This window comes from Pyrus communis, chromosome 1 (assembly GCF_963583255.1).
Source record: "Pyrus communis chromosome 1, drPyrComm1.1, whole genome shotgun sequence".
Classification (NCBI taxonomy): domain Eukaryota; kingdom Viridiplantae; phylum Streptophyta; class Magnoliopsida; order Rosales; family Rosaceae; genus Pyrus; species Pyrus communis.
The window spans coordinates 22,965,768-22,978,297 of record NC_084803.1 but is presented as its reverse complement, the minus strand read 5'-3'; the positions used below and the strand labels follow the sequence as shown (position 1 = coordinate 22,978,297).

Sequence of the window (12,530 nt, the reverse complement as noted above, 5' to 3'; positions counted from 1 at the left end):
TTGATTGGACTCGAGTGGACTCGAATTGGGTCCACTTTGCCTTTGTTGATTTATCTGACTTATAACCTTTCCTTGTTCCACACTTGAATGACCAATGTGAAATTAGTTACATGTGTGATATACTATCTGGTGATTCCACTTGTTGAAAGGTGTATTGAGTAATACCTACATGAGAAAATCGACAAAATTAATTATGAATTATATTGAATAATTCCACCTCTAATTATAACAAACCCAAACATTTTATAACCAAACCCTCACACTTTACATTTTGTGCATATAAAAACAAATAAGTTAGTGATTAGTAATAAACCGCTGACACGTCTACATGAAGCTTTGGTCGGTAGTCCGCTGATGAAGATAATTGACAATTGTTGACTGATGCGAAATCCAAATGAGGGTACTACATTGGCGTAAGAAAATGACAAAGTTTGAAATGGCATTTTCTTTCTAACGGCCAGAAAAAAGGGGCGTTCCAGTAATTCCAGCTAAAAAGAAAAACCTTCAACTGAAAGCAACTAGCGAGCGGCAAAGTACTTCCAAAAGCGGTAATAAGATGCTCAAATCAAATCCTCACTCACTCACATACTAATCTCAATCACCAGCCGACCTGATCACCAATTCATCATTACAGTTCAGATTTTTCAATTTCACACATCAACATAATAATTTTTTCTTGCTTTGCTTTCACTCTCCCTCTAGCTTTTTCCAATTTAATATTTTCTGTTTTCTGGTTTTTTTAGTTGGTGTTCTTCTCCGGCGAGTAACTGAGGCAAAGCTCTCTCTTTTCTTTGATTTTGGAGCTCCATTTGGTTAAAAAAACTTGGACCCAATTGAGAACAAGCTCAAATGGAACCTGGGTCGGGCTCCGAATCACTGGCCAAGGCCGAGAGGGGGAGGGGTCCGAGGGGTGGAGCTGCAATTGGCTCTGTTGAACCCAAGATCTCGGCCTTTGTGCCGAGGAGGGATCACAGTCCGAGAGAGCTGAAATCCTGGGCCAAAAGAACCGGATTCGTCTCTACTTTCTCAGGGGAGACGGCTGCTAGTGGCAGTGAGAGGAATGATAGTGCTGGGTTCGGTTTGGACAGGGGTGTTGATAGGAGGCGGGGCGGCGGGTCCTCTCCGAAAATCGAGATCGACCCGGTTCTGGGTCGCACTAAACCGAGTAAAGGGGTTGAGATTGAGCCGGATGCCGGGGCTGGACATGGAGGGTTGAGGAGTGAGGGTGATGAAGCAGTGAGGGCTGAGGGTAAGAGGAGGATTGGGAATGTGCCTGTTTTGGGCGCTTCAGATGGTGGGAATGCACATAGGAATAGGGATGGGAATGGGGGTGGGAATGGGAGTGGGAATGTGCATGGAGTCACAGCAGTTGCTTCGGCGGTGGAGCCGAAGATAATTGATGGGAGAGATGTGGAAATGAATTTGTATGCAGATGGGGAAGAACCTCTTGATGGAGGGTGGCGGAGACCGTCTGCAATGAAGCTTGGCTTGAGAGAAAATCCGGGGATTGGTTAGTGTACTCGCCCTTCTGTTGTGATAATTTGTTGATGGGTCTTTGTGTCGATTCATAGGTTGATTCGCATAATCGTATTTGTTTATGCAGTTGCTGTGTGATGGTTGCAGTCATTAATTTTAGGAATATACAATAATGTTCCATAGGACAGAATCAATTTAGCCTTATTATTAGCTTTAGCCATCTTAGTAAAAAGACAGCTATTTTGTTTTTATTCTTTGTAAAAGTCTATAGTAAGTGGAACAAAGTTGTTGATTTACTAAGTTTTCAGTACTTGAAAAGGTTAGGGAAAAGAAGCTGATATGGGGGAATTAATCTTTCAATGTTTCACTCTTTAATATGAGTAAACCTCGGCAAATAACAAATAGACGGATTCTTGTGACAGGGGAGACTGGATTCCCTTAAGCAACCTCCATTCCTTTCCATCAGATATGGGCAAGTAGCAGAGAGAAAGAACACACATGCTTGTAATTTAACCCACTATTCTTTTTCCAGAGCGGCATAGCTGAAAAACGTTTTCTCGAACATTTTTAGTTTAAATAAGATTCCCAGCTTTAGATTCAAGCTTAGTGGCTTAGCGTAAGTTTTTTTTTTCATGTTATTATGTAGTGCAGACAAAGCTTTCAAAAGTAAAATAAGTTGCGGTCTTCTCTTAGAATAAATTGATTGATTTCCCTTGGCTTTGTTTAGTAATTGAAAAGCATCCTTACTACTGAAAAACATTTTTTGGAAGAATGAATTTCCACTCTTGAATGTTGTTGGAATAGATCACAGCTTTTGTTTTTCCTTACTCTCATTTGGTTGTTTTTTATTGCAGTCCCACTAATGTATTACGGTCTGCAGCACTATTTATCACTGGCTGGCTCACTTATATTCATCCCCCTGATCATGGTACCGGCCATGGGTGGAACAGATGTAAGCATGTGTTGTCTTGTGTTCTTTTTGTCTGTCAACTTAAACTGGAAAACTCACTGTATGTTTTTGCCTATATAACCATAGAAGGATACTGCCACGGTTATTTCAACAGTGCTGCTGGTTTCTGGCATTACAACAATACTGCACTCTTACTTTGGAACCCGACTTCCATTAGTTCAAGGAAGTTCATTTGTATACTTGGCACCGGCCTTAGTTATCATTAATGCTCAGGAATATCGAAATGTTACAGAGCATGTAAGTTCAGTAGAACAAACAATGGTTGAGATTCTATCAACTGTAATTTCCTTGAGTTTTGCCATAATTATCTAGAAAGTTTACATCAAGGTGAATTTTCCTACTTGAATTAGTGGCTTTTGCTGTTGCATCTTGAGTATTTAAAAATTATACCCTTCTGAAATTAAGTTGACTGTCATTATTTTCATGTTAGAAGTAACAGGGACCTCATAATTTTATTGTTCATTAATTTTGTTGCAGAAATTTAGGCATATAATGAGAGAACTGCAAGGAGCTGTCATTGTTGGTTCGATATTTCAAAGCCTCCTGGGATTTAGTGGTTTAATGTCCTTTCTGCTGAGGTAATCCAAGAGGTTTCTTGTAAAATTTTCGTTCTGCCAATATTTCAGTGCTTGTTGAAAAGACAAATAATATATTCTCTGGAATGAAAATGTGTTTCTTGTATACATTGGCTCTGCTCCTAATCCTACTGGATTATCTATCTTTCATTTTCTTTATTTATGACAATTGACAGTGTAAAACAACTTAGGAGACATATTATTTTTGCATATTTTGCTTGTTTAATCATGTCATGGGGACGTAGCAAAGATAATTTGATAGAATATAGCCGTAGTATTGAGAAATTAAATCATGGTTGCATATATAGTTTGTTTCAGGAGGCCTAGCGCATTTGCTATGGCTAATACTTTAAAACTGATTAATGTTTGCTTGTGCATGTATAAGTTATGCAATTTCCCTTTCTGATATGTATGATAACTCCTTTCAGATTGATAAATCCCACTGTTGTTGCACCAACAGTTGCCGCTGTAGGTTTAGCGTTTTTTAGCTATGGCTTTCCTCAAGCTGGTAGTTGTGTGGAAATCAGTGTTCCGCTGATACTTTTGGTTCTCATATTCACCCTGGTGAGCATGTTTGGTACTACATATGCCTATGAAGCCTGTAGTTCTATACCTCATTAACTGTCTTAAATGCTTTTGGTAAGTGCTAACAAATGCTAATTCCTTTACTTTTTTTGCTTCGATTATAGTACCTTCGAGGGGTATCCATCTTTGGGAATCGCTTTTTTCAGATTTATGCGGTAAGTGTTAACAAATGCTAATTTCCTTACAAATGTGTTATTTTACTGAAACTGTATTTATTTATTAAATTAGATATTGTTCTTTGAAGTCTTTTAAGCTTGAAGATTTCAGTGTTTGGTATGTGTGACTGAACCCTATCCTATAATTTGCCTGCTCTTTTGACGGGAAAAAGAGCTCATATGGTCCACGTATTGTGCCATAGTGGAAACTTCAATTCCCAACATCATTCTAGGGGAGGCCTCTAATGCTATCTAAGCTTTGCCCATTTTTGGGACAAGATTAAAAGTATCCAAGTTCTTACTCCCAGGTTCGAATATGTACTTTAATTGACATCTAAGCTCTATTGCTGTATCTGTTTTCCAAATCCTGGCTGGGTAATTTTGTTGTATATCTTTGTGGTCATCAGTTATGGACTTTGTTGGACACGACTGTTTTGCCCATGACTGTCTGACATGCCAAATTCTTAATAAGAGATGCATTGGACAAATTGTAGGACTAAAAACCTACCCAAGCCAAACCACCAATCTGAAGCCTCTCCTAAAACCCTGCCCATGAACAAGAAGGCCAAACAATTTACAGTTTTTCATTTGATAGTTAAAAAAGAAGAATGAATAACATGATAATTCACTCTGCTCCCTTCTGTCTAGTTGTTGGTATCACTTACAATGTTTTTGTAACTTTTTTTGGTACAAGCCGAGATTGTGACTTAATTGATCTTGCAAACATTTTCTCATTGCAGGTTCCATTGAGTGTTATGATCATCTGGACTTATGCATTCTTTTTGACAGCCGGTGGAGCATATGATTACAAGGGCTGCAGTGCTGATGTACCTAGTTCAAATATCTTAATAGATGCTTGCAGAAAGCATGCATATACAATGAGACATTGCAGGACCGATGTTTCGAATGCATTGAGAACTGCTGCATGGGTTCGGATTCCTTACCCTTTACAGTGGGGTATTCCTATCTTCCATTTCAGGACTTCTATTATCCTCATCTTTGTGTCGCTTGTTGCATCAGTTGATTCGGTGGGTACCTTGTAACTCAAATGCAGCTGAAAATCAGTTTTAAATATGATTTCACATGCTTGTGTTTGTGCACACACCACTGCTGCTTATGTCAGGCCATTGGTAAGGCAAGCATATAAACTCCCAAAATGTCTTGTCTCTGAGTAGGGGATTAGTAAAATGCCCTTGAATAATGCTATAAATTTGTGCTACGTTGAAGGCTTTGTAATTGGCAAAGGCCAATCTCTGTCTGGTTAATGCTAAAGAAACTTTAGATCTGTATGTTTAGGATGGTATATAAGCAAAATTTTTGAAATACCACCATGACACTGATGCATATGGTACAATAACTTGTTTAGGTTGGAACATACCACACTACATCTGTGCGAATTAATTTGAAGCCTCCAACCCCAGGAATTGTCAGCAGAGGAATTGCACTGGAGGGTTTTTGCAGTATATTGGCTGGAGTTTGGGGTTCAGGTACTGGGTCAACAACATTGACAGAAAATATGCACACAGTTGACATAACAAAGGTAGCAAGTCGCAGGGCTGTGGAACTTGGAGCAGTTCTCCTAATCTTCTTCTCATTTATAGGTAAAGTGAAGCACAAAGTAATAAGTGTTAAATTATGATATGTACTGGATACATGTTGTATCATTTTGACAATTTAGTGCATGTAAAAATATTATATCGGATCCCAATTTTTCAATACCAGTTCGCATGCCTATTTGGTTGCCATTGTTGACAGATATAGTTAGCTTGCTGGCAATTCTTGGTGGATAATTTAGAACTTCTTTTCTTCTTCTGAATAACATGTATTGTTTTCACTCATGCTGTAGGAAAAGTGGGTGCCATTCTTGCCTCTATACCACTATCCTTGGCTGCTTCAGTACTCTGCTTCACGTGGGCCCTTGTGGTGGCACTGGGTCTCTCAACTTTGCAGTATAGTCGAGCAGCAAGTTTTAGAAACATAATGATTGTTGGTGTTTCCTTATTCCTTGGTTTCTCTATCCCAGCATATTTTCAACAATATCAACCCGAAACCAGCCTCATACTGCCTAGCTATTTTGTTCCCTATGGTGCAGCATCTAATGGACCTGTCCACACCAACATTAAACAAGTAAGAAAGCTATTTTATCTTTGCTTCCTTTATGATTCTAAGTTTACAAACGCATGAAATATCAGTGCTTTACCACGCCCCCCTAAAAATTAAAAGACAAGGAAAGAAAGAAAATAAGTAGAGAAGTTTCTATGAAAATAGTGATGAACCGCTGAAACATTCTAGTTTTGAAATACCATTTGTATAAAATTTCCTGCTGATTAGCTTGATTGTCATGGACTGTCCAACTTAGTTCAGATTCTAGTTAGTTAAAAGACCACTTATTCTGATGACCTGGTTTTTGAAAATGGTTAAAATCATTTTTAGGTATTAAGTTTGTAGTAAATAAGAGAAAAGATCCCCAGAACTATAAGTTATAGAAAAAACAAATCAAGCGCTCAGTTGGAGTAAAAAACCGTCATCTATCCATTTGTCATACTCTAATTGATTTTACCTGTGAAAATTCCTTTGGTGTTGCAAAATAAGTTGGGGTTTTCTCTAAAGCATTGGGTTTGAAATGTTTTTCTCTAAATTGTGATGTTATCATCGGCTTATGTGTAAAAAGCCCATACTTTTTTTGCTAGGCAGATAAAGATGATCATAATATGACGCCTCTAGGGTCCATTTTAGAACAAGTAAAGAAACTTATTGTCAGAGTCTGTTCTTTGAACAGTTTCAAATTCTGTTTGTGTCCTTTGAGTTAGATACGAGCTGATTCGCTGTTTAAATGTCTGACAGCTTGATTTTGCTATGAATGGACTTATGTCTTTGAACATGGTGGTGACGTTTCTGGTAGCATTTGTATTGGAAAACACTGTCCCAGGCAGCCGGCAAGAACGAGGGGTTTATTTATGGTCACGTCCAGAAGACATCTCGATGGATCCATCTTCGCTTGAAGATTATTCCTTGCCAAGAAAGCTTCCAGATATTTTTGCCAGGCGAAACGTCTAGGTGGGTGATATTTTAGCAGACCACATGTACGAGCTCGGAGTAGAATAAAAATTCAAGGGCACTTGGTAGATTTTGGATACGGCTCAAGTGAAGAAAAATAACTATATACACAGCAATTAGCTGCCTACACCAAATTGGAAATGTTGTAAAATTACGAGGTTAGATAATAGTTTGCAATCAATTCAATTGATTCTGCAAATGACTGGGAAAGTTTAGCAAGGGCTACAAATTTCTCTTTGTGATCTGTAACTTCATAATACAATTATTCTTCCTAAATAGAAATTTATTAACTGACTCTTGCATTAGTGGAAGAATTATTCAATTTTTCGGGCCTAATATGTAGGAGTGTGATTCCTGTATTAGCGACATCCCACTTAGTTTTACGGCCCACTTGGTCTTTGACTAAACTCATTATTCCAATAAATAACCTCGTTACAAGACCTTGTCTTAACAAGATGAGGTGGAGGATGTCAAAGAAAAGAAGAGTGACACTGCAGTCATTCAACCCAGAGTTGGAACTCGATTCATGCAGATCATGCCATTACCTCCCTCAGATCGACGAGTTCAACGGTGAAGCAAGCCGTAAAGCAATCCGCCAATATTCTGGACTAACCTGTGCACTATCCAAAAGTTGATTTTCCATTGCAGTTCATCATAATGTAAAAGAATATGAAGAACCAAGAGGATTTTCTCCTTGGACAAAAGACATTGACAGAACGGAAGGATAAGATCTACTGCTCAAACAAGACACATTTTGCAAGTTGCAACGATTTGAGGGATCCTTCTACAGTAGATTATAGTGCACCTATATCTGATTGGCTTCGAAGTTGGATAGCCGATGGTCTCAAAAAGTGGGAATGCATATACGAGGGTTGCAAAAGAAGCAAAAAGAAGTTGTAGACGATGTAACGGACTTACAGTTGCCTAGTTTTAGAGTCGTTGACATGCAGCAGACTTGGTCCTGTGACTTGAAAATATAGATTTTCCGAGAGTGAGATGCATATTATATTTGACTAGGTGTTGGATATCTATATTGTCACCAGGGAGACTGCAGACATACAACTGTAATTAGAAACGTGGGATTGATTATCAGCATGCATGATTAAGTGTTTCTTGGGCGGAAATGACAGTTCTCTTTTCTTGATTGCTACGAAAATTAAACCAATCTGATCTCGTATATACATGTTATGGGGGTGGAAGTAATCTCTTATTATGCCAGTCCTGGATGAGGGAACGGAGGGTGTGATTAGGGGTAAGAAATGTGTGCTTGAGCCTTAAGTTTGTCATGGGCGATGTATCATGCCCCATTCTTAGCCATTCCTCTATGGCGTCGAGTTCATATGAAAACCCATCTGCTGCCGCATGTGGATTCTTCATCACTTCCTGCAAAGTTAAGCGCACTCTGTTAGTAAATTATGTATTTTCTTGTATGATTAGCAGTAAAACAAACGAAACACTGTTATGTGAGTTGAAAGGACAACAAACCTGAAAAATGGGGCACAGGAAAAAACTAGGTACATCAGGCGTTTCTTTTGCTTTTACATCTTCGTCCTTCACCCGCTCACTTGCCACTAAATCATCAGCTCTTTTCTTCAACTCATGAAGCTCTCCCGTCAATGTTGCCAGGTTCAAATCTCGACTAGGCCTGCGGTTACTTGTCAAGCACATCAATGCTAAACCTGCTAGTTTCTCTGCTAGATCCAATGGCCACTGTCCAGCCATGTCATCTAAATCTCGGATCACAGCTGCTTGGTCCATGTTCATTGCCTGACCTAGCCCCGCCCAGTTCCTTCCAGTTAAAAGATGCATCATCAAAACTCCGAAAGCACGAATGTCAGATCGAACACTTTGTTCATCATGGGTAAGTAATAGGCCAAAACCGCTGATTTTTGTTACAAGATTGCGGTCCAAGAGGATGTTGGACAAGGAAAGCCGACCATGAACAATCGGTTTTGGCTTTGCCATGTGGAGAAAGCCCAAGCCCGAACATATTTCGGATGCAATACGTATACGGTCGTGCCATCCTATGGTTCTTTTTCTTGTCTTCGAGCTTAGGTGGGAGGAGAACAATATGTCCCTCAAGAATATATCTCTCAAGCTACCATTGTGCATGTATTCGAACACAATGCACCTTAGCTCAGTGCAGAACCCAATCATTGTGATCAAGTTTGGATGCCGAAAGTGGCCAAGGACTGTCACCTGCATATGCAAATCATCAACGTTTTTCTGTCAATTTGAAACAACCTCAAAACTGATATGCGGTGTGCAATCAATCAATTACTTCGGTTATAGGGGCATATATTTTAGGAAATGCGTAATGTTCTCACTGTAAACAGTCAAATATGTTATATTATCGGTTTATGAATTGGAACAACACATTCCTCACAATATAACATAATAGAACATGAACATTTTCTTGTATAGGGTTTACCTTGGCTTGAAAATCTTGCTTAGAGAGTTCATTACCAGAGTTGAGCATTTTGATTGCAACTGTTGCATGGTTGATGCGCCCTCTATATATACGAGTCCAATCTCCTCCTGGTTTAATTCTCAAACGCTCTGAAAAATCATTTGTTGCCAATCTGATCTCCTCGGCTGTGTACTCCTTGAAACCACAGCTCGTGTCACTAAGCCTTGCGACCATTCCAATCGCATCCTTCTCTTTGCAAAACTCGATTCTACGATGAAGAACATCTCTCTGCTGCCGTAGTTCCTCAATCTCTCTAACCATCTCCGCTCGGGTACTTACCGCCTTTTCTAGTTGGGCCTCACTGTTTGATTTTGCAAATGTAGATATTTGAAGTTTGTTTGAGAGTTCAAACTGGAGCTCCATGAGTGAACTTAGCCTATTCTTGCTTTCTTCAGTATCCATTATAACTTCATGAAGTTGTTCCTTTTCGGAGTCCAATGCTTTCTTCAACTCTTCTCGCTTAGTCGCCTCTTCATTTATCTTTGCTTCAAGTTGTTCAGCCTATAAAACATGAAAATTCATTACAGGTTCACGAAAAAAGAAGAACAAAATTGATTTGTTTTATATCATGTGTATTACCCGACGATTGCATAAAGAAATGGCCCGTTGTGCTTTAGTGCTTCTTTCAAGATTGGCCTTGGCTTCCTTTCTTTTCAACTTGATCATGTCTTGAGCTTCCTTTAAAGTTTTCTTCCTGGACTCTATATCTTCTGCAGCAATCTGATATGAGCCAAGTTGTGGCATTTTTCTTTTAGATATTAAAAATAGAACAGTATAACATGAACTGTTACTATATGTTAAGATCAAAGGAATTTCATATATAATACTTAATTTGGGTTCTCCTATAATTTAAAATGGCAAAAGGTTGGTCCTATTTGAATTTTGGGGAAGCAAAGTCTAAACACATGGACAGGATAGGCATGACCTCTACTTGACAAGGAGGCTCTAGTGCAAATTATACTTAGTATCAAACAAACAAATTACAGCTTGACATGCTATAAGTTATTTCTTTATGTATGCAAATTAAAATATGACACGTTCACATACTATTTTTTGTAATTTTAATGAATTAGTTTTGCACGTGTCATAATGTGATATGTATTACACCGTGATTTGTAGATAAAAACATTAGCTCATTACGTGTTAGAAGGTTTGGAGTATAACCAACACTCTCATATGTTTCTAAGGTCAAAAAGAAATTTAAGCAAGGAAACAAAATGATGGTATTTGGTACAAAAGAGAGCTTAGTGGAGCCGTTGAATAGCTTCATCATTCTTTACCTACTTCAAAATTAGACCAAGAAAGATAGTTTTGGTAGCATTAAATAAATATTTTTTTTTATAAGGGAACAATTTTGCTCACCTCTTAAAAGTAAGGGGGATGCTCATTTTTTTTATTAATTGTTGTTAGATTAGTTTAAATTTTCACATTCGTGTCTTGAATTAATTAAATCATACTAATCTAACAACAATCAATGAAGACGAGCAAGGTCGCAGTCATTTTTACCAACTAACCATATCAGAGTCCGCATGTTTCGGCGTAGCCAACTCCATTCGACTGTTGTGCACTCCTTCTTCATCCATTTTCAAAGACAACAAATGCTGGAAATAGTTTTCAAGTTCTTGGACACTATTTCCCCGTTGGTTCTGTGAGCTAGAGGAGTAGGGATTTTCAAAAGATCCGAGAGAGGGATGAGAAATTGTATCAAGGGAATATGCTGGATTTTCATTGAACATTTTTGCTAGCCAAGCTTTGAAACTGGATTTTTCTCTGATTTTTGCAACTGTTACACCTTGATCATCCTCTATGACTCCTTTACTGTTCTCCCCTCTGAGGAAAACCCGTCTTCCCCCACAAATTATGAATAATTCACAGAAATCGGGCTTGTGATGATGAACATAAAATGATCCACTTACCGCACTCTTCATTCTCCTACATGGCAAAGAGCGAAAAGTTAAGTACAATTAATCAATGAAAATGAAAAAGAAAACAATAAAATGAAGAAGCGGACCAAGATGAACTCTTCAGGAATGGAAATCCAATAACCAGTTTGGTTATGTTGTGTCTACGGATCAAATCTGTGACGACTGTATGAATTGGTTGCTCACATTTTTCTACTCTGAGCAATTCAGCCTTCACCTATGAACATCAAATAAAGTTCTGGAAAATTAAGAAACAACTTGTGATGGTAGTTAGGACAATATAATTAATCCCGTTTTAGCAGGAATCGAAGGAAAAAATCAAGCAATTACAAAAACCTGGCCACAGAATGATATGTACTTGGACAGCAACTCGTCAATCCTTTCCTGCTCATACTTAATAAAAACTTTCAATTTCTCATCACTCACAGAACCTGCAGGGAGCTTCCCAACTGAACCAAAATGAAAAATAAAAGAAAATTAAATAGAAATTCCTATCAAACTAAAAGTTAGGAAAATGATAAGGGCCTTGTAGGTTTGTAGGTCAATTGGTTAAGAGCATTCACACCATGCATCCAAAGTTCCGAGTTTGATTCCCCCTGCGCCAATTTCTTGCTCGTACAAAAAATATTGAAAATTAATCAAGGAAATTGAAATCCAATTATGCAACTTACATGGGGTGTAGACAAACTCCTGGGAAATGTTGTAAGTTACATGGAGAATGGCAATGGAAATTGGCTTGGAATTCCACTTCTTTAGGGTCCACTCCAAGGTCTTAAATCCATCTTCTATATCATTCCCTACGGCAACATACACCTTCTCTGCTTGAGTATCCATTGCCTTCCTTGGTACTTCAAATCATATGTTTGGTTTCCAGAAACATGTAAGGCCCTCCATTAATTATATATGCACAGAACTGCATAAATAAATACATACCACACCAATCAGCAGAGAAGGATTGAAAATAGGCATGTAGTCAGTAAGATTTTAACAAAAAGTGGAAAGATAAAGTTGATGTGGGAGCGTTGGATTCATTATTTTCTCAAGGTTTGTATGGATTTGTCAAACGGACTAGAAATTTAGAAAAGGATTCAACTCCCTTTAATTTTTTATGGTAGTAGGAGGGTCACCCTTGGACTTTTTTGTGTTCTAGAGGGCATGACAAATCAACATTCGACAGTACACCCACATGCCCTCACGATCACCATCACAATCTTAGAGAGCGAAAGAAAGAGGTGATTTATGTGGAGCTAAAAATAATTAAGAAAAATATGGAGGTAACACGTGGATTTTTGAGTAATAAAAATAAGATTACCCTTGAGG

At 38.3% G+C, this 12,530-nt stretch overlaps 2 protein-coding genes across 2 annotated transcripts; one reads left to right on the top strand and one right to left on the bottom strand.

The window, feature by feature from the left end:
* The first annotated feature begins 553 nt into the window (after nt 1-553).
* Nucleotides 554-7,114, top strand: LOC137742728 (nucleobase-ascorbate transporter 11). Its single transcript, XM_068482673.1, has 11 exons — nt 554-633; nt 744-1,510; nt 2,331-2,428; nt 2,513-2,683; nt 2,924-3,024; nt 3,450-3,585; nt 3,711-3,761; nt 4,502-4,789; nt 5,128-5,362; nt 5,608-5,888; nt 6,606-7,114. Exons 2-11 carry the CDS (start codon nt 850-852, stop codon nt 6,816-6,818), a joined length of 2,235 nt encoding a protein of 744 aa, XP_068338774.1. The 5' UTR covers nt 554-633; nt 744-849; the 3' UTR covers nt 6,819-7,114.
* A 585-nt stretch (nt 7,115-7,699) lies between these two features.
* Nucleotides 7,700-12,302, bottom strand: LOC137742720 (putative U-box domain-containing protein 50). The gene is made up of 8 exons (XM_068482662.1): nt 11,882-12,302; nt 11,547-11,659; nt 11,300-11,427; nt 10,803-11,220; nt 9,868-10,008; nt 9,250-9,789; nt 8,304-9,017; nt 7,700-8,201 (listed from the first exon to the last, which is right to left on the bottom strand). Exons 1-8 carry the CDS (start codon nt 12,042-12,044, stop codon nt 8,004-8,006), a joined length of 2,415 nt encoding a protein of 804 aa, XP_068338763.1. The 5' UTR covers nt 12,045-12,302; the 3' UTR covers nt 7,700-8,003.
* Between the last annotated feature and the right edge of the window lie 228 nt (nt 12,303-12,530).

Excerpts from the sequence above, each read along its gene's own strand:
- LOC137742728 (XM_068482673.1), top strand. The coding sequence starts at position 850 with ATGGAACCTGGGTCGGGCTCCGAATCACTGGCCAAGGCCGAGAGGGGG. Across the intron at positions 1,511-2,330 it reads GAGAGAAAATCCGGGGATTG|TCCCACTAATGTATTACGGT; the intron begins GTTAGTGTACTC and ends TTTTTATTGCAG. Across the intron at positions 5,363-5,607 it reads AATCTTCTTCTCATTTATAG|GAAAAGTGGGTGCCATTCTT; the intron begins GTAAAGTGAAGC and ends CTCATGCTGTAG.
- LOC137742720 (XM_068482662.1), bottom strand. The coding sequence starts at position 12,044 with ATGGATACTCAAGCAGAGAAGGTGTATGTTGCCGTAGGGAATGATATA. Across the intron at positions 11,660-11,881 it reads GGAGTTTGTCTACACCCCAT|TTGGGAAGCTCCCTGCAGGT; the intron begins GTAAGTTGCATA and ends ATTTTGGTTCAG. Across the intron at positions 8,202-8,303 it reads TCCTGTGCCCCATTTTTCAG|GAAGTGATGAAGAATCCACA; the intron begins GTTTGTTGTCCT and ends TTAACTTTGCAG.